Source organism: Mastacembelus armatus, chromosome 8 (assembly GCF_900324485.2).
Source record: "Mastacembelus armatus chromosome 8, fMasArm1.2, whole genome shotgun sequence".
Lineage (NCBI taxonomy): Eukaryota > Metazoa > Chordata > Actinopteri > Synbranchiformes > Mastacembelidae > Mastacembelus > Mastacembelus armatus.
This window is the reverse complement of record NC_046640.1, coordinates 17,594,708-17,618,269: the sequence shown is the minus strand read 5'-3', so window position 1 is coordinate 17,618,269 and position 23,562 is coordinate 17,594,708. Positions and strand designations below refer to the sequence as shown.

The following is a 23,562-nucleotide window of genomic DNA, read 5'->3' as shown; positions in this document are numbered from 1 at the left end:
AAACTGTCTGACAGGGCCTCCTCTCTGTAGGCTGTTTCATTATTGTTGGATTGAATGGTTGTGTCGTTGTGTGCAAATATAAGTAAGGCACTGGAGCGAGGGATGAGGGTACATTCATGAGTGAAGAAGGAGGAGCCCCGGCTGTGGGGAACGGTGGTCATGACGATGGTAGAGTAGGTGTGATCCCCCAGCAATTCAAGACACAAATGTTGTTTTTGGTGTTGTCAACCATTCAAAATCAAACATTCAAAAACAAAATATTCACATAGGCAGTATTGCACGGCTGTTTCTACAGTATGATACTCAGTGCAGTTAACATTGTTAGAATGGCTATCATTGTTTATACCTCTAAACAGTATTTAGAATGATCAGTAAAAGTATTACTCTGACTTCACTGTATTCTAAAGTTATTCACAGTAAGTGGTGGATTGGTTATCTTGATTACCAGGCATTTTCCCCACTGGCCAACACACTTTGAGGGCCAAAATAATTTATCAATTTGAATGTAAAAAAAAGCAGAAAGCAAAGACAGTGGTTTGTTGGTTCCTTCACTACACAGGGAATCAGTCATAAGCAAGTGAGTACACTGGTTGACTTACTGGTACATTTGCCAACAGCATTTATTATTCAGCTTGGGTGTATCTGACTGATTGTGATGGAAAATCTAGAACAAAAAATGCCAGAGTCAACTTTTTGTCTTGTTTCATCATGCCATCATGACTTGATGCTTGCATGTAAACCGACATCCTTGACATCTTGTCGTTGTTTGTAGTAATCAGCTGAATAATGAGTTCTATGTATAACCTGATAGTAATAATGTTTTTATATATAAATTAAGCCTGTGTTTTGCATTAGTAAATTGCAATGTGTCAGTTCTTCAGTGTGACCACTAGAGAGCAGTAAACAATCATGATTCTCAGTACATTTCTTTCAAAACAGAAAAATGCTATTTTAAATTTTTTGTGGGAAGGACAAGACATTTATAATGGTTGCATTTATTTCATAGCTCTTCATTGGAATCTGTAATATTAATTGCCTGTAGTTAGACTGTTCATAATTCAAATCTTTATTAACACAATAATTCTAACATTGATGCTGATATCAAATTTTACCCTTTAATTTACTGTAGTTTTAGTATCAAACCTGTCCTTAATCCTTGATGGACCAACTACACATCCAGTTGGAGCTCACAGCCGTTTCGCAAAACAAACAGCTTATTATATCTCAGTTTATTACCACTGTGCCATGCTACAGATCTTCCTGTCCACAGCAAATGCTCAGAGCATCATTTCCTCCATCAGCTCCTCTGGGGAACAGATCTGTGTCTGCTCTGGTGCACTGACTCCCTCAGTACTTTTCACCCATATGCCCACTCAATAATAGATGTTCTAATCTTAATGACCCATCCATTTAATACATCAGTTTCCAGTCAATCAGGCCAGGAAGGATCATCCTTGTAATGGGCGCACTTTAGTGAATTTAATTTTAGCAGTGACAGCACAGTGACAGGGTTTTATGTTATTACTGTTCCTTATTGGAGGTTGACTTTATTTTTAGATTGATGGAAGCATGTCTGGAGGAAATAACAAATATCTCTTGATGCTGAAAGTGTGTCAAACAGCTGATATATTATTTAAAATGCTGATCTCATAAATAAACCACCTACAGGGTAGTGATTTTGTATCTTATTAATCATTTTGAGCTCGTTAAAGAAGAAAATACCTAAATTATCTGGTTCCTGCTTCTCACATGTGGTCTTTTGCTGGTCTTAATACATGTAAAGAAAATATTTTGGAGTTTTGCACTGTTAGACTGACATTTGACAATGTCACTTTGGGAAACTGAAACAGACAAGTTCACTAATTTCTGAGATTTTTATAGCGTAATTGAGAAAATCATTGACAGATTAATTGAAAATTATTAATTAACCAGAAGACATGAAGTCATTGACATAATATATTAAATCTGCACAGACAGAAGCCTAAGACACAGAAACCTAAAGCTCAAATCAGAAACTGTTGTGTTCAGAATACGACACGAGAGAGACAGTGAGACAGATGTTGTAATGCTTTTTCTCTACAGATGTGTTGCCCCTTCCACCGCCTCCTTCCATGTTCTCTCTTTTCTGGAATTTCGCAAAAACATTTACATGCCAAAGAGTCTTCTTGCCAACTTCTGGATCTGCCAAAGTTCTGACAGATGTTTTACAGCAGTGCAAGAATTTTCTCAGTCATGCCAATACTAATTTAAATAGTTGTAGTAGTAATAGTAGCTGCGCTGGCCTGTATGTTTGCTTGCATCCAAAGAGAGATTAAAACTGACAGCATGACATTCAGAACACAAGGTTTACATCAGTTGCCTCTACAAAATAATGTACCGTGTGTACTCAGTCGTGCACAAGCCTGCATATTGATGAAAAGATTAATCAAATATTAGATATTATAAGCATTGCATTAATACTGTTTGTTCAGCCATGATTATAATAAAAGAACTTCTAAATTCCTGTCACATTTTTCTCCTGAAAGACACCTGTGGATATTTACAGTAGTGTTCAACATAATCACAATTTTTATAGATTCTGCTGATCACTACATTTCTTTATAATGTTTATCTCAAAACTGCTCTGGATGTACATCATACATGCACAGCAGATTATAAACATATACAATGCAAGCTCCTGATTTTTCAGGCTTATCTTTGAGACAGAAACTTAATTTCATTCAGCCAGAAACGTAACATTATTGCATTGCAAAAGCAACTTGCAAAACAATATTTATGAAACTTATAGGTCTGTATGCATGCAGCAGTCTCTGAATGTCAAATTTATCATCCAGAACAAGTTTCAGTTGGATCTGTTTGTTTTCTATATGCATCATTTGCTAACACTGTAATAAAGGCTCAAACAGGTGCTCTACCTTGCACTTTGACCTGGTTTAATTGCAACTGATACACTGATGAAGTTCTTGCTGCACCTTCCACTGTGGCATTTGGAGTTTTTTTAAAATATCAAACGGACATTACTGAGAAAGAAAGTGTGAGGAAAATGCCAGTTTGGCTGCACAAGGCTGCGTCATGCTACGATCTGGACTGATACTACCTGAGCACATACGGAGAATGATAGTTGTTAGTCTTACATCAGTGGACTGGTCTACGTCACTGTGACAGTACCATATTTCTACTATTATATTAGGCTTGTAGTACTGTACTTTTCTTTAGATGGTGCCTTAAAACTGTGATAGAGAAAAACAAAGAGTGGCCTATTTTCATTGAATGACAGACAGAACATGGACAGGGAGACACAAAACGTCCTTGTGTCCTTTGGACTGAAACTACATGTTAGTTTGGTAGCATGCATATCTCGGGTTTGGTTTACTGGAACAAATTTCTTATACACATTATTGAAATGGACACAGACTTCCTGCACCCCCCTCTGGCACAGGGAGATAAAGGCGTTGTGGTGTGGAGAAAGGGCACAGCTCTCAGCTTTAATTAAGCACACAGGACAACTCATCTCCTCTGTCTCCTCCTTCTGATCCCTACAATGCTCCTCACTCCTGTCTGAATCATCACTGTCTGAAAAACACTGCAAGACAGAGTTGGCACTTTAACACATTATCGAGGTGCCACTAAATGTCTCCACACAATGGTTGTTCTGTATTTAGGTGCAACAAATTCTGAAATCATAAATATTTCTGTGCCTATGCTGAACTACAAGTTACTGTTACCTTTACTTTTACAGTTATCACCTCATTAATAATGTCTTTGTGTGAATTTGTCTATTGGGACCTACTCAAGGAATTCAAGCCAGAGCTGTGTTTTACATTTGTTGCAACATACCACATTTTGCAATCTTAGTTTCATTTATGTTCTCATGTCACTGTTATTAGATTTGTAGCTACAGGTTGATGAGTCACACTTTCACATTTGATAACAAAAATGCTTCTTTATGCTGTTTTTAGCATACAGAAAATGTGGATACTTTTCGCAATAGCCCTTTTAATGTCTTGCTCAGTTTCATTAAAACATTTTAAATGATTTAGTTGAACTCTATATAACACACACACATGCACAGTTTTGGTCTGGTATTTGCCCTTGATTAGTTAATTACAAATAGATTCCTAGAAGAACTTGAAGGGTCTGCACCAACCTTTCCGTTGTGAACTACAGACATTAAGACCTTTGCAATAATTAACTTCACTGTTGGCTTTTCTCTACTCATAATGCATATTTCTTTGAGTATCAAAGCGTGAGGCAAAGGGGTGAGTGTTGCCACAAGCTGGGGGAGGGGAAACTGTTTATTACAAAAATGACCAATGTTTTACTACAAATTAGTAAATGTCAAATAATCAAAGTTTTTTCTTGTGCCTTTATTGCCACTACAATTCATTTAGAAGCTTTTATTTTGAAAAGGTATAGGTAACACTGACAGTTTAATAAACTCCTGATAATTTTATACTTTATGTGCTGTGCTTCAACGTTCTCCAATTCAGACGCTCTCTCCAAGGGGGGGGGGGGTTCTACAAATATAATGAAATCACATGAAATCATTCTTGGTTTTAGTCTCTGTATGGGATTTGTGGAAAGGAACTAAAAAATAGAAACCATCCTTATCCTTCAAGAGATTGATGCCTGTATGAGACTTTGAGACCATAACATGAGCTTTTGTATCATCTGTAAACGTGGGACATACTGCCATCACACACCTGACACTCACAAGATCCTCTGTACTCAGTAAACCAGGTTTGAGAAGTTAAACATTAAACCTTGAACCATTAAGTGGATTTTTGACTTGAAATTTTTGGGAATTTTTGTAAAAAGGGCAAGTCTGTCCATTTCTCCATTTCAGCAGGGATCCTCTGTGGTATTGACCCTGGCTCATCACAGATGTTAAAGTCTGAGATCAAAAGTGCATGTGTCCACACCTGCAAAATATCCTAACCTTATAGTGTTCAATGTTCAAAATAGTGATTTTATTCTGAAATTTGGTTAGTGTCATATTGGACTGTATTATACTCATAGAGTAACTATTAATAACACAATCCATAGGGACTGAGGATTAGAGACTCTACTGTTGCTACTGCCCAACAGACTTTATTCAAGCCCAAAACCGATCTTGTAGATAATCTTTTAATAACCACAAACTACAAACTCCAAAATAAACTTCTGTACAAGTGAGCTGTCTCTAGAATGGTGACAGTAGTATTTGTTTATGTTCCCACTGTGTAGACACTAGAACTGAGCTCATGATGTCAACAAGGATACTGCTGTTTATGTTTCACATTGAGTGTACTGTGTTCTCTCATGCACGGTAGTTTGGACTCCAAGTCCCAACTCCCAGATATGGGAGCATATTCCACATATTGAGAAAGTGTTTTCGATTTATTTATTTATTTATTTATTTATTTATTTTACAATCATGGTCTCTGTACAGTTTGGGAAGTTGGAACGAAATTAGGCTAATTACTTTTTTATCAGTGACTGGCTACACCCACAAAGGTCAGCGAAACCTCACGTCTAAGTTCAATCTAAATCTCATTAAACTGTGACACTTTCATAAGAACATTGTTACTATGACAACAAAGGTCTAACATGCATGCTGCTGGTACGCTCCTATGGGTTATATCGAGAGTCGGGACAAGTTGGAAGACTTGTTGAAACAGTTTATTTTGAAACACTGATTTGCAACATTTCACAATCTGATCATTAATAAATCCACTTCCCCCAAATTTCAGTTTAGTGCAAAAATACTTTTGTACTTTTCTAATCACTCATTTCAGAATGTGCCATCTTTGTAAACAGAGCCTTTACAGTTCACTGCTTTTCACTTGTCAGTGACCTATTGTATATATATGCCTAAAATCCTTTCTTTAGTATTATCACATAAACTGACATACGCTCTGTCTAGTGAGACAAATTACTGACCCTCCTCCTCTTATGTGTTTCAGGGACTTCACATGGATCTCATTGACTTCACAGGGTCAACAAACATCTCGTGTGTCCAAAAAGTCAAGTGTGGTGAGTTTTCTGGTGTCTGATTTATATCTCCCCAAAGAGCACTAGAACATTAATGATAGATTGTGTCCCACGCTCAATATTAACTTCCACTTAATATGAATCAGATTTCCTGAAAGTAATACAGAGCCCAGAGCACAAAATATTGCACTGTTGCACTGCATTAGCATGAAAAGTTGATTTAAAGTTAAATCTGTATTTATCAGCGACTGTAATAACTGCAGTGAAACAACGGGACAGCAACATGAGGTTGTGAGAATATTTTTCACACTGATATCCTTGTGGTAATATTTCTCACTTACTAGTTTTGGTTATTTACTGCTTGTACTTGATAAGATCATTTACATGCCAATTTAACAGAAGGGAAATGGAAAATTATATAATAAAAGTTTCCATTACCTTATAAAAATCAGATTATCTTTCTATGACAATAAACCTCATTAAAACTGCATAATACAATATAAATCATACATCTAATGATTTTTTATTTCATGGCATTGAATGACAGCTCTGAAAGCAAATTATACAGAATGTTTACATGTACACTGACCGCTTATTCTCCTTTAACAAGCGAGTAAAAGGCACAACTGCTCATAGGGAAGTGAATGATGGAGGTCAGGCAGGAATTAGGAATTAACTCACATGATTAATTTTTTTGCTCTTTAATGATAATTATGGGTTAAAATAAACTCCATCAGAAAAATGTGGTATTTACTAATGAGCCTTGCACAAGAGGAGTCTGAGTCTTCTCACTGTGTTAATATTGCAATTACTTGTCTGTGAAACAGCTCCCCCTAAAAACAAAAAGAGGGGCGGCTGGGTGGTGTGGTGCATCAGGCTGTGAAAAGTACAGACAGTGCTTGTTTGTAGGATGCACTGAACAATACTCACAGAACTGCATTATATGCTGGTGTGTAGTTGTGAATATGTGGGATACAGCTCATTTGACTTTACCAGCTCACTTTAAAATACTGCAATATACTGGATTCATAAACCACCATTTCAAGAAGTCAGGGATGGCGGGTGTGGTACCATATCCACCAAAAATAATATTCCACCTTCTGCTACTTGTGGTGGTTTCACTAATGAGGATGTTAGTCTGATCCTTCAAATAGGTGCACAGTGTTAAAATAGTAAATGCCCAGAAATCAATAAAAGAATGAGTTTTATTAATCGGTGGGGGAAAATGTCAGCATGGTACGCTACCATCAGTGTGACATGTTAGCATTTTGCCATCTTATCACCAAAGTCTACAGTAGTACATGGCTATACTAAATTTTACACCAAATCATCCAGTACTATTTCTTAAGCCTACAAGGTGAGAGTGGCTTGCCGACCAGGGGCACTGTACAGTAGCTAATGTGTTCTAGTGTGTTTACTGACCACACTGAATCTGTTTGATCACAGTGAGTCTATGTTGTTTATGAGTTTGCACTGTTCAAATCTCGAATTATCAAAACGAAATCGAAGTGGATCGACAAGCTTTGCTGTGTTTCTCTTTGCATTAGAGAGTTTTGTAAATTGTCACAGTTTCTTCACTGTTTACCTTATACAATAAACAAGTTTCCAAATATGCCAGAAATTATTCTAGAGATTACTTCCTCTGTCTTAGTCGGTGCCTTGACTTACAGGTCATAGAGGTCTGTTGAGTCTCCTGAAGAGACACACTTCATTTTATTTGGCTAGATTTTAATGGACTTACTCTTTCTGAAGCATGTGAGGTGAAAAGATGCCTATCACAGAACTTCAGACCTTCTGAAACCAAAGTGAAAAACTGCCCAGGGCATTGGCAGACACAAAGTGCATAGGGCTTACTGCAGATTTGGGCTGTAGTAGTATTATCCTGACACATGACTCCAAAAACTGAAGTTTGTTGGTTAATTATACTCATTTCTTACAATGTAAGAATGTACATTACAACACGTAGGTGCATTTTTGTTTATGTGTGTGTGTACGTACAACTTTCATTATTGCATTCGTAACAAAACATTATTATGTATTTTCCGTATTTTCAATACTTAGAAAAAATGTTTCGCTTTTATGGCCGACTTCTCAGAATAACCTGAGAGTCAAAAACATTTCTAGTGTAATGTGCTCTTTTCTCTTTGATAATAATACTGGTTCTTTCACTTGACATTGGGGTCGATGGAACAAAAGCAGCATGACCACAAACACCAAGGTAACCAGAAGCTGCAGAAGGGACAGGGTTTGTTTCTACCCCCACACCCTGCCACAAAAACCAGTTGTCAGTAAACACATTTGGAATAGGGGCTGAAAAAGACACCACAATATTTGTTATGGAGGTACAATATAGAGAAATGAAGAAAGACATAAAAGCACGTTTGAGAGCAGTGGTAAAAAATGAAAATAGCTGTCGAAGAGGAAAAAGTTCAGTGTGAGAAGCAGAAGTATGATAATGCAGATGGATGGTGCAGAGGTGATAATTAGTTAAACTTGATAAAGCAAACTGATCATAGTTTACCTAATGCACAATATATAATATATGCACAATTGAACATAATTCTAAAAAAGATGGAGACAGTTCCTTTACCAGCTTTTACTAAAAGCACCCCCAGTTTGCAGTATGCCTCAAAAATGTGTAGTTGAGTTCAGGCATGCAGGAAATTTATTGCAGATGGTTGAGGCCCCTTGGCCAAAAGGGAACCCTAAAAAACAAATTACGCATGTGCTCAGTTTTTGTCATCCAAACATGCATGAGCTCTCCATATGGAGCAAAAAAAACAAAAAAAAAAAAGTTTGCAGCACAGCAAGGAATTGCAGTAAACACTGTGGTTGTACATTTCCCTTGACCCACAATGATCCAGTATTACAATGGCAATACAGTTAGCTATGATGACTATTACAGGCTGCTGCTTTTCATGTTGGAAGAGTGAAGTGATTCATGTAAAGATCATGTTTATCTGGGGAGCTGTAGGAAGGCGCTTCGTCTCGCATGCATTTTCCAACACAAGTCCTTATTTTCAGAATTTCTACATTGGAGTAGTGAGTGAAAATGTAGCATGACCCATAGACCATAATAGTATTTATAGACAACACACCAGGTTGAAATACACCAGCGTTTTTGTTAAAGATACATTTTGATTTTTTATGTTGGTTTTAGGACTGGTGACCTGTCCAGGGTGTACCCCTGAGAGCTGGGTTAGGCTCCAGCAGATCCCTGTGACCCGTGATGGATGTTGGATTTATGGCTGGTCTTGTACTGCCCCTTAATCAAAGTTAGCTGCTGTTTTAAGTACAAGATTTTAAAGAAGTTTTTGGCCTTTTTATGGTGCTCTGCCAAATGTTCCTGTGTGCTACATTCTTCTAGTGAAGCTTGTCACTGACAGGAGAAAAGAGGCAGCAGGTATCACTGAGATTATGTTTATATCCACCATCTTCCCTGGGCCAACGTTTAGCAGTGACAAGAACAATAGTGTGAGAGCAAACAGGCTGTCATTATGTGCCAAATTCTAATGGAGTTATTCCTATGCTCTAATGATAAACAGGAATTTAGTGTGAATATTTTTGCATAGGTATTTAGCACTTTTGGTAAAATGTCATTTGATCTGAAATACAAAAATCTGAATGCCCAGGGGTTTAAAGTTGTGCACTTCATTACAAGAGGATATGCATGCTGTATGCACAACAGCTCTTTTATGTTATGTATTTATATTCTTTAACCTTTATTTAGTATAGGTAACTTTCACTGAGAGGCCACCTCATCACATTCCCACCTGGAAGATGCCCAGTACTGTCCAGTTTGACCTGCTGGACACTGGGCAGCTTCACTGTAGCAGCTGGGTTTAAGTGCCTTGCTCAAGGGAACCAGAGTAGTAATGATTAGGGAGGGACACACATCACTTTGTATCTCGTCCCACGTGCATCTAAACTGTAGACCGGAGCATTTGTCAAATAAATGAAAAATGTATTTTTGAAATTCTATTGTAATCCTCTACATACGTTATGGTTTGATGTGATTCCATATTTGTCGTTAAGTGATCCTTTCACAGTCTGACTCCCATTTAACTGAAAACAGTGTTCACAGCCCCAGTGCAGCACATTCAGCCAAGTTGTCTGTTAGGACCTAAGTTAATGTGAAGCTTTAGCAGTCTACTTTAGTCAAATGGGTGCACTTGTTCTGGCATTGCCTTATTACTACAAACCCACATTCTAATGCCAGCATGTGCTTCAGCAGCTTTAGCAATGATCAGGTATTCAGCAAGCAAACCCAGCCTGTGGATGCACAAACTGCATTAACATACTGTGAAAGGCACTCCCCCGATTGTCTGATTCAGACTGCTGAAGCCTCATACTGGCTTTTCTTAAACTTGAGGAGGCATTTTTGTACAGAAACAGGACTGTGGATTTTGGACTTTTACAGTGTAGTTTCATTAGCTAAAGATTCTTTAACAACTAGTATAGAGAGACGTAACATGCATATGGCACTGTGTTAAGATAGAAACGAAGACAAATCTATCCTTTATACCATTTGCAATCCACACTGTTTTGATATAGTGGCATTTATTTAAAGTAACAGTGAAAGCATTGCTAAACAATTAATCCTGGGGGAAACAAAAAACCCCAGTCCCTACTGACAACGAATAACTCACAAGGAATCTTTGAACTCCTTCTCTTAACTTTGCATCTGCTTTTCAGGTTTGTATGTAAATGTTCTATTTCTGTGGTGAGCTCTGTTCTACAACCATAACAAATGCAGTAATAAAACAAAATCTGTCCTAATTACCTGTCAGCTAACTGTTTTTGCATTAAAAACTACTTTAACATAAAAATCAGAAAAACTGAAATGAAATTGGCATACGTGAACATTCAAGTGTAAAGCTGCCATTTTTCTTTTTCGACTGGAAAGAATGATAAAGTGCTTCAGTCTGAAACATAAACCTGCCATAATATCTGTAAATCACAGCCACAATAAACCTCAACTGTTCGTGGGATAGATATACACATAAAAAAGTTTTGTTTCATGTGGGCTCATTGACAGCAGCCCTAATTTGTACTGTTCTGGATAAATGCAAGGTGAACATCCATAACAGACTTGATGCTTGATGATTTTTATGTCACTGAACTCAGGACTCCATATTAAAAATATTATTTTAGAATTCACAGTGTCTCTAACAAAAATAAATCTCGTCTCCTGGAAAGTATCCAAATTTTCACTCGTCCATCGTGTTTCCACTGAGCTCAAATTCCCCATAAGCCTCAATAATATGGTCATTGCTGGGCTCAAGATACAAAGTTGGTATCAAAATTCAATGCTCATAGTTCCAGCAGCCAAACGGTGACGACTCACTGTTCTGTGAGGTACTTGTGTCTGTGTGTACTTCGGTATGATAAGGTATGTGGCTGAGGTCTGACAATGATATGCTGTTTTAATCCACCATGGCCTCCATTCCAGCAGATGTTGTTCTACCCATGTGAGAGAGATAGATTTGCTAGCAGACAATACTTGGCTGTGCTATTTGAAGATATTTTCACAGCTTTGTAACAACAAAAAGCATATCAAAACTAACTAGCCAAAAGAAATATAGTTAACATGACAATCAAACATATTTCAACCAGCCTACATTATCACTATGCTTATGGCAGTCCAGATTAAATACTGTAAATTCACAAATTTAAGAAGCAACAATGGCTGAGTTTAAAATATTGGCTTGGGTGCTAACTGGTGTGAATATAAGCCTGACTCCCAGTAAAGGTCAGTTAAAAAAAGAAAGCCACTGAGCAATGTGTAATTAGCTGTAACTATCATGGCTCATACAGTAAATTGAGTATAACGTATAACTAATCATCTTTGTCACTTGGTTAAGCGAATATATTTATACAGGACCCTATACTGTATATAAATATATATATACGGTCCTGTATAAATGAGTAGTATAGTATATAAATGAGTACATTATACTCTATTTACTGTGTGAGCCATGATAGTACAGGTCATTACACACTGCTGAGTAATTTTTTTTTCCAACTGACTTACTGAGAGTCAGGATGATGAGACATCATGTGATTTCTACATATGGCATTTAATAAGAGATAAATGAATAAGCTGTAAGGCAAAACACTATTAATGCTTGGGAAAAGTATTTTTCATCTCACTGTGTCTTTTTACATATAAGGCTATCAGAAAGCTTAGCTTAGTTTATCATAAAGACTGGATATGGGGGTAAACAACTGGACTACCTCTGAGTATTATTAAGAGTATCATCTCACCAGCACCTCTGCAAGACATATAACGTGTCTTTGGTTAACCTGCACCAAAAGAGTGTAATAACAGTTTGCTGTTTACTGGGGGGATTATATACCAGACTACTTTTACATAGAGTAGTTGCCACTGTCCAGCAAAGACTCCTGACTTTACTGCTCAAAGCAATAAATTGCAAGGTCCATAACGCACCATTAAACAGGTACTTGTGGCTTTCACAATTTGGTGTTTATACTTTTATATACTGTGTCAATTACAGCTCTTTAAAAGCAGGTTTTGTCTCAATCTGTTTCCAGTCTTTGTGTACGCTAAGACAAGCCATTGTAGCCTTATATTTAACGGACAGGTGTGAGAGTGATGTTTCCTCATCTAATTCTCTGCCAGGGCATCAAAAGTCATAGTTCTTCAAATTTTCAAGTATTACTAACAGACTTACTGTTCCCACTCTGGTTATCTCATTTGGTACTAATATAGCTTTAACTGCAACTCAATATTTTCTGCACTGTCTCTTAATGCTATGAGAAGTATGTTACACTGACTTTGTCAATGCAAGAGGTAAACTGTGGGAGGAATGTGTGTATATATATATGTTTATCGCAATAGAAAATAGAACAAAAGCAGGCCTAAAAACAATTCTTACTAAAATATTGTCAAATATAAAAACTGTTCAGAAACATAAAATACATATCCAGTACAATTGTTTTTCACAATAAAAGCCTAGTTCTCTGTTGAGCTATTTGAGATTTACAGTGTTTTAAATTCTCTTACATAATTACTTGAACTAACGCTGTGTACAGTGCACTCAGTCTGGTAGCAGGATAAACATGTAAAGCACAAACAAAACATGCTGGGCTCTGCAGTCAATGCTGCATGTAGTTTTCTCTCCTGCATTACTCCTCTGGTCATCTCCAGAAATGTTCCAGTCAGAGGAGAAGGATTGGCAATTAAAACACCAAAAACACCAAACGTTAAAAGGTCCAGGGAGAAAATCGTTAAAGTGCTGTTTGATAGCACACTAGTAAATGCAGGGTGTGTCAGCTCAGAGCAGTCACTGGTTGTTGGCAATTTTTGAAGTGAAAGGCTCATTGTCAGGGTTCCCAATAACCTCCATCTGCATAGACTGTGAAAACAACACAGAATAAGTATCAATGATGAGCACAGCATCAGTAATGACAAGAGAAAACATTAACATGATGCTGTTCTACTTTTTAGTGAAGCAAACCCTAAAAATATTTTTGCTCTGGGTTATAACCTGCAGCTCTGTTCTCTCCTGTCTGTTATATAAATTGAGATTCATCACTGGAGGTTATTTTTCCTTTCAAAACAGGACACCAGAGACAACACATGCAGCACCCTGACGGCATATGTGCACAGCAGATTTTTAGGGTATGCAGTGTAAAAATGTAACATTGTCTGTTACTAAGTTTGACTTTTATAGTAAAATTACAATTAAACAATTATCTTAAAAAGAATAGTTGTGTCTCCTGCTGTGTCCACCGTTTCTTAAGGACTGTTCAGATCCTAAATAATTACACTTATGCTGCAAACTGTGGCCGTAAAAAGAATCTTTATTAATTCATTACATGAATAATACTACAGTTTATATCTGTGTGTGATTTAAGGAGGAAGAATATAGCATGGTGTACCTTGGGTGCAATCTGTCTATTTCCCGTCTGGTCTGTGGTGCCAATATCATTTGATTTGTGGAAGCACAGCACCTTCTGGAAACTCTGCTTGAAGTTGTCAGAGAGGAAGCCATAAAGGATTGGGTTGGCGCAGGAGTTGACGTAGGTGAGGATGACCAAGAAAAAGTAGACTGCAACAGTGGTGTTGTTCTCAGGGATGATATAAATCAGGTTGACAATGTTGGCAATGAAGAAAGGTAGCCAGCAAAATGCAAAAACCAACACGATGATCACCACCATGCGTGTCACCTTACGCTCCGACTTCCGCCGCTTAGTCAGGCCTGCACGCACACCTGCCGACCTCACCTGTTTGAGACGGTTATTGAAAAGGGTTGTATGAAATTATATGAGCAGAACCTCAAATGAAATTCCAAAACTGAATTAGATTGTAATAAAAAACCAGAGGACAGTTTTTTGTGTGCCGTTACCTTGATGACAATGAGCAGGTAGCAGAGACAGATGACAATGAGAGGACCAAAAAAGCCCAGGATGGATGTGTAGAGGATGAAGACAATGGACCACAAGTCACGTGGAGCAGGCCAGGTTATGTTGCAGGTGTTGAACTCCTCCTGGACATGCGAGTAGATGGTGACTGGCAGCACAATCAGAAAGGAAACAACCCACACCATGCCACTGAAAACCTTGGCCACCTGTGGTCTCCGCCATTTTGCACTGCGAATAGGGTAAACCACAGCAAGGTAGCGATCGATGCTCATCACTGTCAGACAAAAGGTAGAGGTGAACTGGCTCATGGCATCAGCGGTCATGCACACCTTGCATAAGAAATCCCCATATGGCCAGTAAGAAAGTGCACTGTTAGTGCCAAGGAAGGGAATTCCCAGGATGTACAGTTCGTCTGCCAGGGCTAAATTGAGGATGTACATGTTTGTTACTGTCTTCATCTTGGCGTAGCGAACCACCACATAGATAGCTAGTGTATTACCCAGAAATCCCACAATGAAGACAATAGTGTAGATGACTGCAGTGACCACACTGAAAGGCATTGGTGCGGGCACATCTGAGACATTGCCGGCGGTATAGTTTGGGTGTAGCGGGAAGGAAGACATGTTGACGTTCTCAGTTATCAGCGTCCAGTTGTAGTCATCCATGTTGAAGGGGTTCTGATGTCTGTCGGGATTACAGAAGGAACAAGCTCATGAGAGAAAAGACAGACACAAATATTCATTATTCTAAGGGATCTCTAACAGCCATCCATGTGAGTTTTCTAAGCTTCTGTGAATTTCTGAGAGAATTAATGTTATGTATATCCTTTACACCACAAACACAAACAAACAGGTGTTATCTGGGTAAGATGCCCATATTTACCTGGGTAGACAAGACATTTTCCAGTGAATTATTTGGGAAAGTGGCCAACATGTCATTTCTTTAAATGGAGATAGCACTTAAGAAAAAGACAACAGTTAAGATAATTAATCCGATTACAAGTATTATCACTGCCACTGGAATAATAAGAACAGAAATCTGCAGCCAAGTGGCAAAGGGCCTAGGCACTACAGTGGCAAATATACATAATGTTAACAAATTGAATTAGAACTGAAATTGGGTTTTGGAGCCAGACATATTTTCCAAAAGTTAGAATTTTGTAAGTCCCTTTTGTATAAATAGAATTTTAATTTTCCAGTGGCGTTTAATAAAATATTATTACACAATGTTTTGCCAAAATTTGATGATATGCACATTGAAGTGAAAATTCAGTCACAACAGGAGTTAACCTTGGCATTTGTTTCCCCCAAACAAGGCACGAATGGTGCAGTGTGAGAGCACAATCCTGTGGAGCAGCTTCTGTTGAAAGACGGGCCAGTTAAGATGAAACTCTATCCCGCTGAGCATTAAGCGTCAACAGGAAGTGAAGTACAGTGAGTCTTAAACAAGTTTTACTGATCGTCTGCTGTGACTTTCTCCTGTGCATTCATGCATCCACACAACTTGGGATTTGCAGTTGCTGATTGTGTTCACATTATTCCACTGTTTTTTTAAATTATTCAAATAATATGTCACTCTGCTGCCATGATGCAACCGCAAGCACCACATTTACACTGTGGTTGACAGTCAGCCACCTCAACCTTAGGATAGTTTCTCATAATGTCCGAGGCAACAAAACATTTTTATTTTATTTTGATTTAAAAACAATGTTTATTTCAATCTGTAACAATCCTACAAAAAAAGCTAAAATATTCAGTCAAACTGTGTTGAAACAATAGTGAATGAAATTGTGAAGCCTGTTTCTTCTTTTGTATGGAAACCTAAGGCTATGAGGGTAAATAGACATGATACACCTGGGCATAAATTATTATGCAATTCATTGATGTGTAGCCTGAAATGACTCCTTCCCTAGTCTAACAGTGGTTTCATGCTGCCATAGTGACAGTGGCCCTTTTGTGCCTTTACATGGTGCCTTGTGGGTGACCTAAAATAATAATATAACTGTCAGTTGTTGGGCTTTGCGACCCAAGGCTGTGAAAACTGTTGCACAAATAGAAGGTTTGATGTGCAGATTCACTGAACCGAGCTTCAAAACACTGCAGTGACGCGTAGCCCGCAGCGTATTGTTGAGAAAACAAACACTTGAACCCCCTGTCCCCTTCAGGCTGCATCGTGCTTGACATTTTTGCCCACCACACTACTACAAGCAACTATAGCCCCCGGTCGTGAGAGCCATTTAAAGCGTTCCCATGCCTGGCCCATCACATCTGGGTTCATCAAGCAAAACTTTAAGCCTCATAACATATTTTCCCAAAGCCGCATATAATAACATTTCACGTCGTCTGTTGGGAAATGAATGACTAAAGTAAACTAGATTATAATAAAAATATCTGTCATATCTTTCACAAAAACAACTGGACATTAAGTTCCATTTCATAAACACATATTTTTCTTGGACATGCAGTGACATCCGTCTACCTGAGCGCTCTGGCGTGCCTGATCCTCTCCACTATACTCGGGCTTGATGCTCGTCTCCCGGACTGTTGATGCGGTACTGGCAAAGTGCACTTTCTCCCAGGCTAGTATGAACTTTCTCCCTCCTTTCTCTCGTCACTTGAACGAGAAACCACCTCAGACGCAACTTTGTCGTCATGAGGCATTTTTCTGACGTCGCCGCGCTGAATTCTACATGGTAAGAGACGCAAAAACTAATAGGCTATTATCTGTAATGTTCCATGATGTTTTCTCATTTCAGTTCTGTAGAAAATCCTGCGCATAGGAAAACGACTCCTGAACTGATGAGAAGTCAATCCCAGGGTCAGTGACTCGACGCACCGCCGGTATTTATTTGGAAAACGTCACCCCGCCTTTGGATGTGAAAGTCCCACCCATAGGTTTTTCTAATAAACCAACCTGGGCTGTACACTCTGGTCCTCTTTCTTTCTTTGCGCACTGGAGACTTTTATAGCTAGTCTCTCAGTCAATCATAAAGTGAATTTCCCGAGTCTTTGTTTGAGACAAAGAGAGGAAATCGAGCACTTCTGAGATCCAGCTCCAGGGAATAAATCCCCCTCATGGTGACCTGGCCAATCTAGGGAGAAGGTACGGGACTGTGGTGTGTGTTTCTGTGCAATCCATGCACCAACACGTGTGTTTATTCCAATTTTAATTTGAATCGTCACAGGAGACTGGGAAGGGACAGTGGGAAGTTGATGACATCTTGTAATTTATGGGCCCCATTTGACTGGTCCTAACCAGCCCAAATGGGCAGATTTATGAGGCTTGTAAGTATATAAGTAAACACTGTCACACAGCTGTGTATAGAGGCTTGTCCTGCAGGGACAGTAGTGTGTGGTGGTACTTAGGACTTAGGATCTTTTTTCCCAGTGCAGACAATGGCAGATCTCATTTTCAAGGTTACACTGTCTATGTCAGCACACCTCTTCTATCCACGCACAATTATCATTCTCTGACAGATTAACTTATTCAACCATAGAAACGATTTATTTTTGTAATTGTAGAGATCAACAAAGGGTGGCAGCATTAGAGACAATGTACCAAACCTGAAGGTGTTAAACTGGATGAGACAGAGAAAACAGAGAAACTGAGAAAAGCTATTGAATTATAGTCAGTTACAAATTTATTGAATGGGAACTTCATCAATTAGACACCATGAAGTCTGTTTACAGAGTACAGCTGCACTACCTTATAAGTTTAGAATTTGGATTGTGAATGGGGTAGCTTCCTACTGACCATCAATACATTTTATGAATATATTTTATTCTATTACTCTGACTCAGTTATAAAATAAATATCATGGAGTAAAAAGTGCAGTATTTGTCTCTGAAATGTAGTGAAGCTGAAGCATAAGGTAGCAGAAAATGAAAATACTTACGTGTCCTTTGTTTTGGATTATAGTGTTAGCATGTTATAGTTCTCTTACATTTGTAGCAGAATAAACATTAACTGTAGGAGCACACATTTAGCTATAATGTGGAACCAAATTTTTATCAGCAGACTCATGTTTGATATAAAATATTTGCAGTTTTAGCTTTAGGTCAGTGTATTCAGATCACCTTTACAAAATCTTTATTCTGTGTTTACAGGTAAATGTATGGGGAGTTCTGATAGACTGGGCAGTGAAGTGTTTCCTTATAAATTCCTGTGCAAGATTGTGCACTATTGCTTTACGTGAAGGACATTTAAACTTACAGAAAAGTGATTGCCATGTATGCAAAGCAGTATGCATGCTGTAAATAAGCTTATTTGGTTCATTGTTTTTATTGCAAAACCTTGAAAAAAATGTTCTACTTTGCATTTATTTGACATTGACGCAATTTTTGTTATTGACCAGCAGACTTTTATCTGCTGGTGGTTAAAATATTTTAAGAGACTCAGACAGCTGTTGGATTCTGTAGGATTTCATTAATACTAATAGATGAATTGCTTTTTCTCTAAAGAGCCCTGTTCTTTTCCCCTGCGTTCTATCTTTCTCTCGCTCAGATGAGTCATTTTGACTTTAAGCAGTCTGTGTGCACCTCCTTCCTTTCCGTATCAAGCTTCCTCTCTGTGGGCATTTGCACTGAGATCATGTTCAAGCGGTCTCAGTCACTGACTTTGTCTGGCTGATGACAAAAAGCCAGAGGGGATCGATCGGAGAACTCGGCAATATAGATGTGTGACTTGTCTGTGTGGTGTTTGTGGTCTAGAGGAGCTCTCGGCCAAACTAAATCAATTCTCCACCACCAGTCATCAAGAGGAGACAGAACAGTGTGTGTGTGGGTCTGGACTGATTGGAAAAGAATAGAGAAAAATGGGAGATGATGTCTGAAGTGGCGACTCGGTGGCTGATACTGTGTGTTGAGATCAAAAGATAAAACAATTTAAAAAATCTTCATAGACAGAATATACTGACAATCAATCAGTCCCTGTGTCTGTATATTCTGGCTATCTTCCCCTCACTGTCACCTCTGCACCTCGCTTCAGTCTACCTGCCTTTTTTTTACTGCACAGTTTAATACTATACTATAGGAGAAGGCTGTTTAGAAACCTTGATGACACACTGCACCCACTCTGTTAGTATCATGGTGCATCCAGTGTGGTTTTATTTACATGTTGTAGTGAAGGCACTGGGCTCTCTGCTGTGGTAGTGCTACCTATGTTACAACTGTGCCTGAGGATGTTAATGTAGCAGCTTGTCTACACAAAGACTCCAGATGGAGCTGTTGACTGTTGTGGCAAACACATGCAGAAGAGGCTTTGTGCTCCTAGCGCCATCATTCAATTCAATTCACTTCAATTCAATTTTATTTGTATAGCAGCAAATCACAATAAAAAATCATCTCAAGGCACTTTACATAGCATTAGCATACTACAAGCCAAGAAGGACAATTTAACAAATTTGTAATGCCATCCACAGTTTCAAGCCGTTCGCTGAGCAGTGGGAGAGGGTTTTAATGTTAAAATGGATGCAGTCGTAGATAGAAAGAGATTTAATGACGTTTTTTTACCACTCTACCTTTAAAACAGCATCAGATCATGCCCGGACTCTTGCTCTTTAAAGGTACCTGGCAGGTAGATTATTCTAAACATCTTGCCACATTTCTATGGGTTTAGTCAGTCTCTGGTTTCATGCTGTAGCATGAATTTTGGACAGATTATTTTTTCCTGCTGGTCCTGTATCATAAATATGAATTTTGTATAGTACTGTATTTTTTTGCAGAGTCTTTCTACACAGTAGGTTGGTGATCATGGAATATCTTTTTATGGTTTCACTTTTTCTATAGTGTCAGGTTAGCGAAAATGAGCTATCATGTGTCTGTTAATGTGCCTGTTAATTTTATGTGGAAGACTGTGTTATTGTGGTGTGGCAGCAATGTTCAGCACTTTAAAGAAGTCTGAAGTTTGTGTGGATGTTGAAACTTTCAACTTTAAAGTTTAAGCTCAAATGTGCAAAATTGTGCAAGCGTTGTTTTTTTTCCTTCTGCCAAAAATGTCTAGCGTTTATCTTTTCACCAATTCACGTTCCTCTGCTTGCTAAAAACAATACAGCTAAAAGAACTCAACCTCATTAAATGAGAGTTACTATAGGGTTGAGAAAAACAGATACATTTCAGTGTGTGTTATCGCACCCATGCAACTAATCATTTCATGTTGATACAGAAGATTGTGCAATTTTGTTCATTCGTCATAAAGTTTCACCATGACATCTAAGATTTATTAGAGGCTTTGGGAGGGTTTCATTTCATAGTTATGACATTTCCAAAAAAAAAAATTTTTTTCCTGTGTGACAGTATGTGCACTGTTGCTACAAAAAGAAGCTGTCTGTGTAACCATGGTACCTTTATGTGTTGTCTGTTGGTTGCATATACTCATTGTTATTACATTGACTGCAGACTGAATGTAATGCAAAGAGTGGCACATTAATATTCTGTGATCAGTTATTTGATTGAGCACTGACCCATGTTTTGTTCTCCTGAAGCTATATAATTTAGGCCCTAATTTCTATATAATAACTGGTCCATTACTAAAAGCAAAGCAGTACTGCGTTGTCTTACTGATTTTGCAAATGGCACTGTCACAGCAGTTAGGGACTGTTTTACAATAACAGGGTTGAAATATACTTCCTCATAACTGGAAACTTGTCCCCTGATGGAAACTATTAAAAAAAAAGAAATCATCAAAGCCATTCTTTTAAAGGCTATACAAATCTTTGCTGAATTCCTCTTTGAAGGCATTTGAGTGCACGCTCACTTTTTTCAGTATGCTAATAAACTGCAGTACATAATATTCCAAAGTAAAATCCTTTGTACTATGTCCTGAGGGGAGTTAATTATAGAAGACTGAGAGGTCTATCCTTTACCAAAGTTAAATAACTTGATAATTATAATTAGAACTTGTCAGGACACAGTTTTTTTTTTTAAGTAAAGACATATCATTAAGCATTTAAGCAAAATTTGGCTTTTACAGAAGTGACACTCCGTCTGTTTTTAACCCCTCTGCTTGTAGAAAGGGAGGAAAAAGTAGAAGGAGTTCAAAATAACCACTGACTCAGTGAGAGAAAAATGTAGAAGAAATCTGTGGCATAAACAGAAAATAGAGTATAATGAGATTTATACACAAACTCTTTCCTCACAGTGAGTAAACATCTTACAGAACTGAAAAAAACAGACTAAATCTAGTCCTAAAGGTTTGTCTGATTAGTAACTAAAAGCATCAGATACCATTATATTTAGTTCTTGAGAGCTGAAATTGATCATATAGTCCTACTTTAGTAACTCTAACTAGGCTTGGCAGACTGGTCAAACTTTGGATTTCACAAGAATGTCTGATTTTTTTTTCCTTTTAATTGTTTTCACTGTGAAATTGATGGAAAGTGTTTCTGAGGCATAGCACAAATGTGGAAAACAAAATATATAACTTTGTTCTTTTAGTCCTCATTGCAGCTTTAGTTTAGCGATAGCTGAGCAAATGAAACAGCTCAGTTAGTCATACATATAATCAAAAAGTCAAATATTTTGTGAAACTACATGAAAATGATTCTGATTCATTATCAGTCAGGAGCATCATTGTTAGTGTGTTTCGTTCCCTGTGATGTCTGTTTCTTGCATTAACACTTTATAAAGCTTAGTGAGGGGGAGTTTTAGGTTTCAGATGATTTGTTCTTTAATTAGAAAACTGCAGTTTGGTCCACTGTGTTATGGCACATCTAATTGGTGACATCATCCCTGTAGCCATGGTGGAAAATCAGTGAAGCTAGACTGAGTGAAAAAACATTTTATATTGGAATAATAAGGGCTTGTAATAATCTTGTTTTACTGAGTGTGCAGAAGCACAGGTGGAGAAGATGACAGCCACGTAGCAGTAAGCCCACTGACAATGAGAATCTCATCCCCACACACACACATTATTAGATTTAGCAGCTGGGCCATGTTTTGCATCCATGGATAACTAGGTTAGCTTGATTTGATTGTTGATGGTTTGACATGGGCCTGGATTGTTCAGTTCAAAACTGGCTTAAACTTGGGGTTGCTTAGCTGGAACATGACCAAGACCTTTCATGACATTATACCCATCCCCAAGCATCACCTAGCTGGAATTTTTATATTTTTCTTGCATAATTATGGAAAAACAATGTTCAATACAAAAAACCGGTACATATTAAACTAAAATTTGCTTATTGCGCTTCATACTGAAATTCCTCTTTAATGAATGAGATGAGATGCAGAAGAAATCCAAGAGAAAAGTAAAATAAAATAACTTCAGCTACAGTACCAGTCAAAAGTTTGGACACACTTTACCAGTGAATTGAATGAGAAAGTGTGTCCAAACTGGTGCTGTATACATGAAAAAATGTGATAAAGCAGCTTTTGCATGTATTTCTGAATTTCCACTTCAGTTTTGTGCAATAACGGATCTCATAGTAAGAGCAGAATAGATTTGGTGGCATTGTTTAAATTTACAGTGGCAAATACTGCGTTGTACAACTCCAGATAAGCAGAGCAGGATGCTTATTTTTCAAGGATGAGTATATGCCTTTCCACTGTTGTACCTGAAACCTGATGTTTGTTTTTTTTAAACAAGACTTAAACTCTAAATAAAGCAATGTGGTATTTTTTCACTGCTAACAAAACTCATGGAATTTATTCTGGTTTCTTCTTTGCTTACCAGCAGTATTAGATTCAATTATACTGTACATGTAAATTCTTTATAATTAGAGACAAATTCTAAGTTGTAGGAAGGTTTGTTACTTCTGGCACAACTGCATTAATAAATTCACTTTCTTTTACTTTCGTTTTTTCAGTTTGAACGTTGCTTAATGAAAGGACCAAAGTTTTATTTCTCTACTGATACCAGGTAATGATTAATGATGATTGCCAGCCAGTGCTCCCACTGCTTTCAGATATCACTGACAGGCACTGATATGAGGATGGAGGAATGCCATTGATGTGACTAACAAACAGCACTTGGAACTGAAGTTATTGTCTTTGTGCAAAGATAGTGACAATGAATTTAGATCACAAGAACCATGCAAAAATATCATAATCAATTTATATAAATAACTTTAATATGTAAAATGCACTGAATACAAAACTACAAACAAAGAAACCAAATATCTTTTTCACCTATCCTGTAGCTGCAGTCCACTTTGATATGGAACTGTTTTTATGTCTACATAGTTCAGTTTTATGTAGAAAGTTT

General features: G+C 37.8%; 1 protein-coding gene across 2 annotated transcripts; it reads right to left on the bottom strand.

Moving 5' to 3' along the window:
- Nucleotides 1-12,806: 12,806 nt before the first annotated feature.
- Nucleotides 12,807-17,237, bottom strand: LOC113141407 (somatostatin receptor type 5-like). Of its 2 annotated transcripts, none has more exons than XM_026325808.2 (4): nt 16,840-17,237; nt 14,346-15,045; nt 13,879-14,223; nt 12,807-13,352 (listed from the first exon to the last, which is right to left on the bottom strand). In XM_026325808.2, the coding sequence occupies exons 2-4, from the start codon at nt 15,024-15,026 to the stop codon at nt 13,281-13,283; spliced, it is 1,098 nt and encodes a 365-aa protein (XP_026181593.1). In that variant the 5' UTR covers nt 15,027-15,045; nt 16,840-17,237; the 3' UTR covers nt 12,807-13,280. The 2 variants fall into 2 exon arrangements, with proteins under 2 accessions (XP_026181593.1, XP_026181592.1); XM_026325807.2 differs by lacking the exon at nt 16,840-17,237 and adding an exon at nt 15,244-15,445.
- Between the last annotated feature and the right edge of the window lie 6,325 nt (nt 17,238-23,562).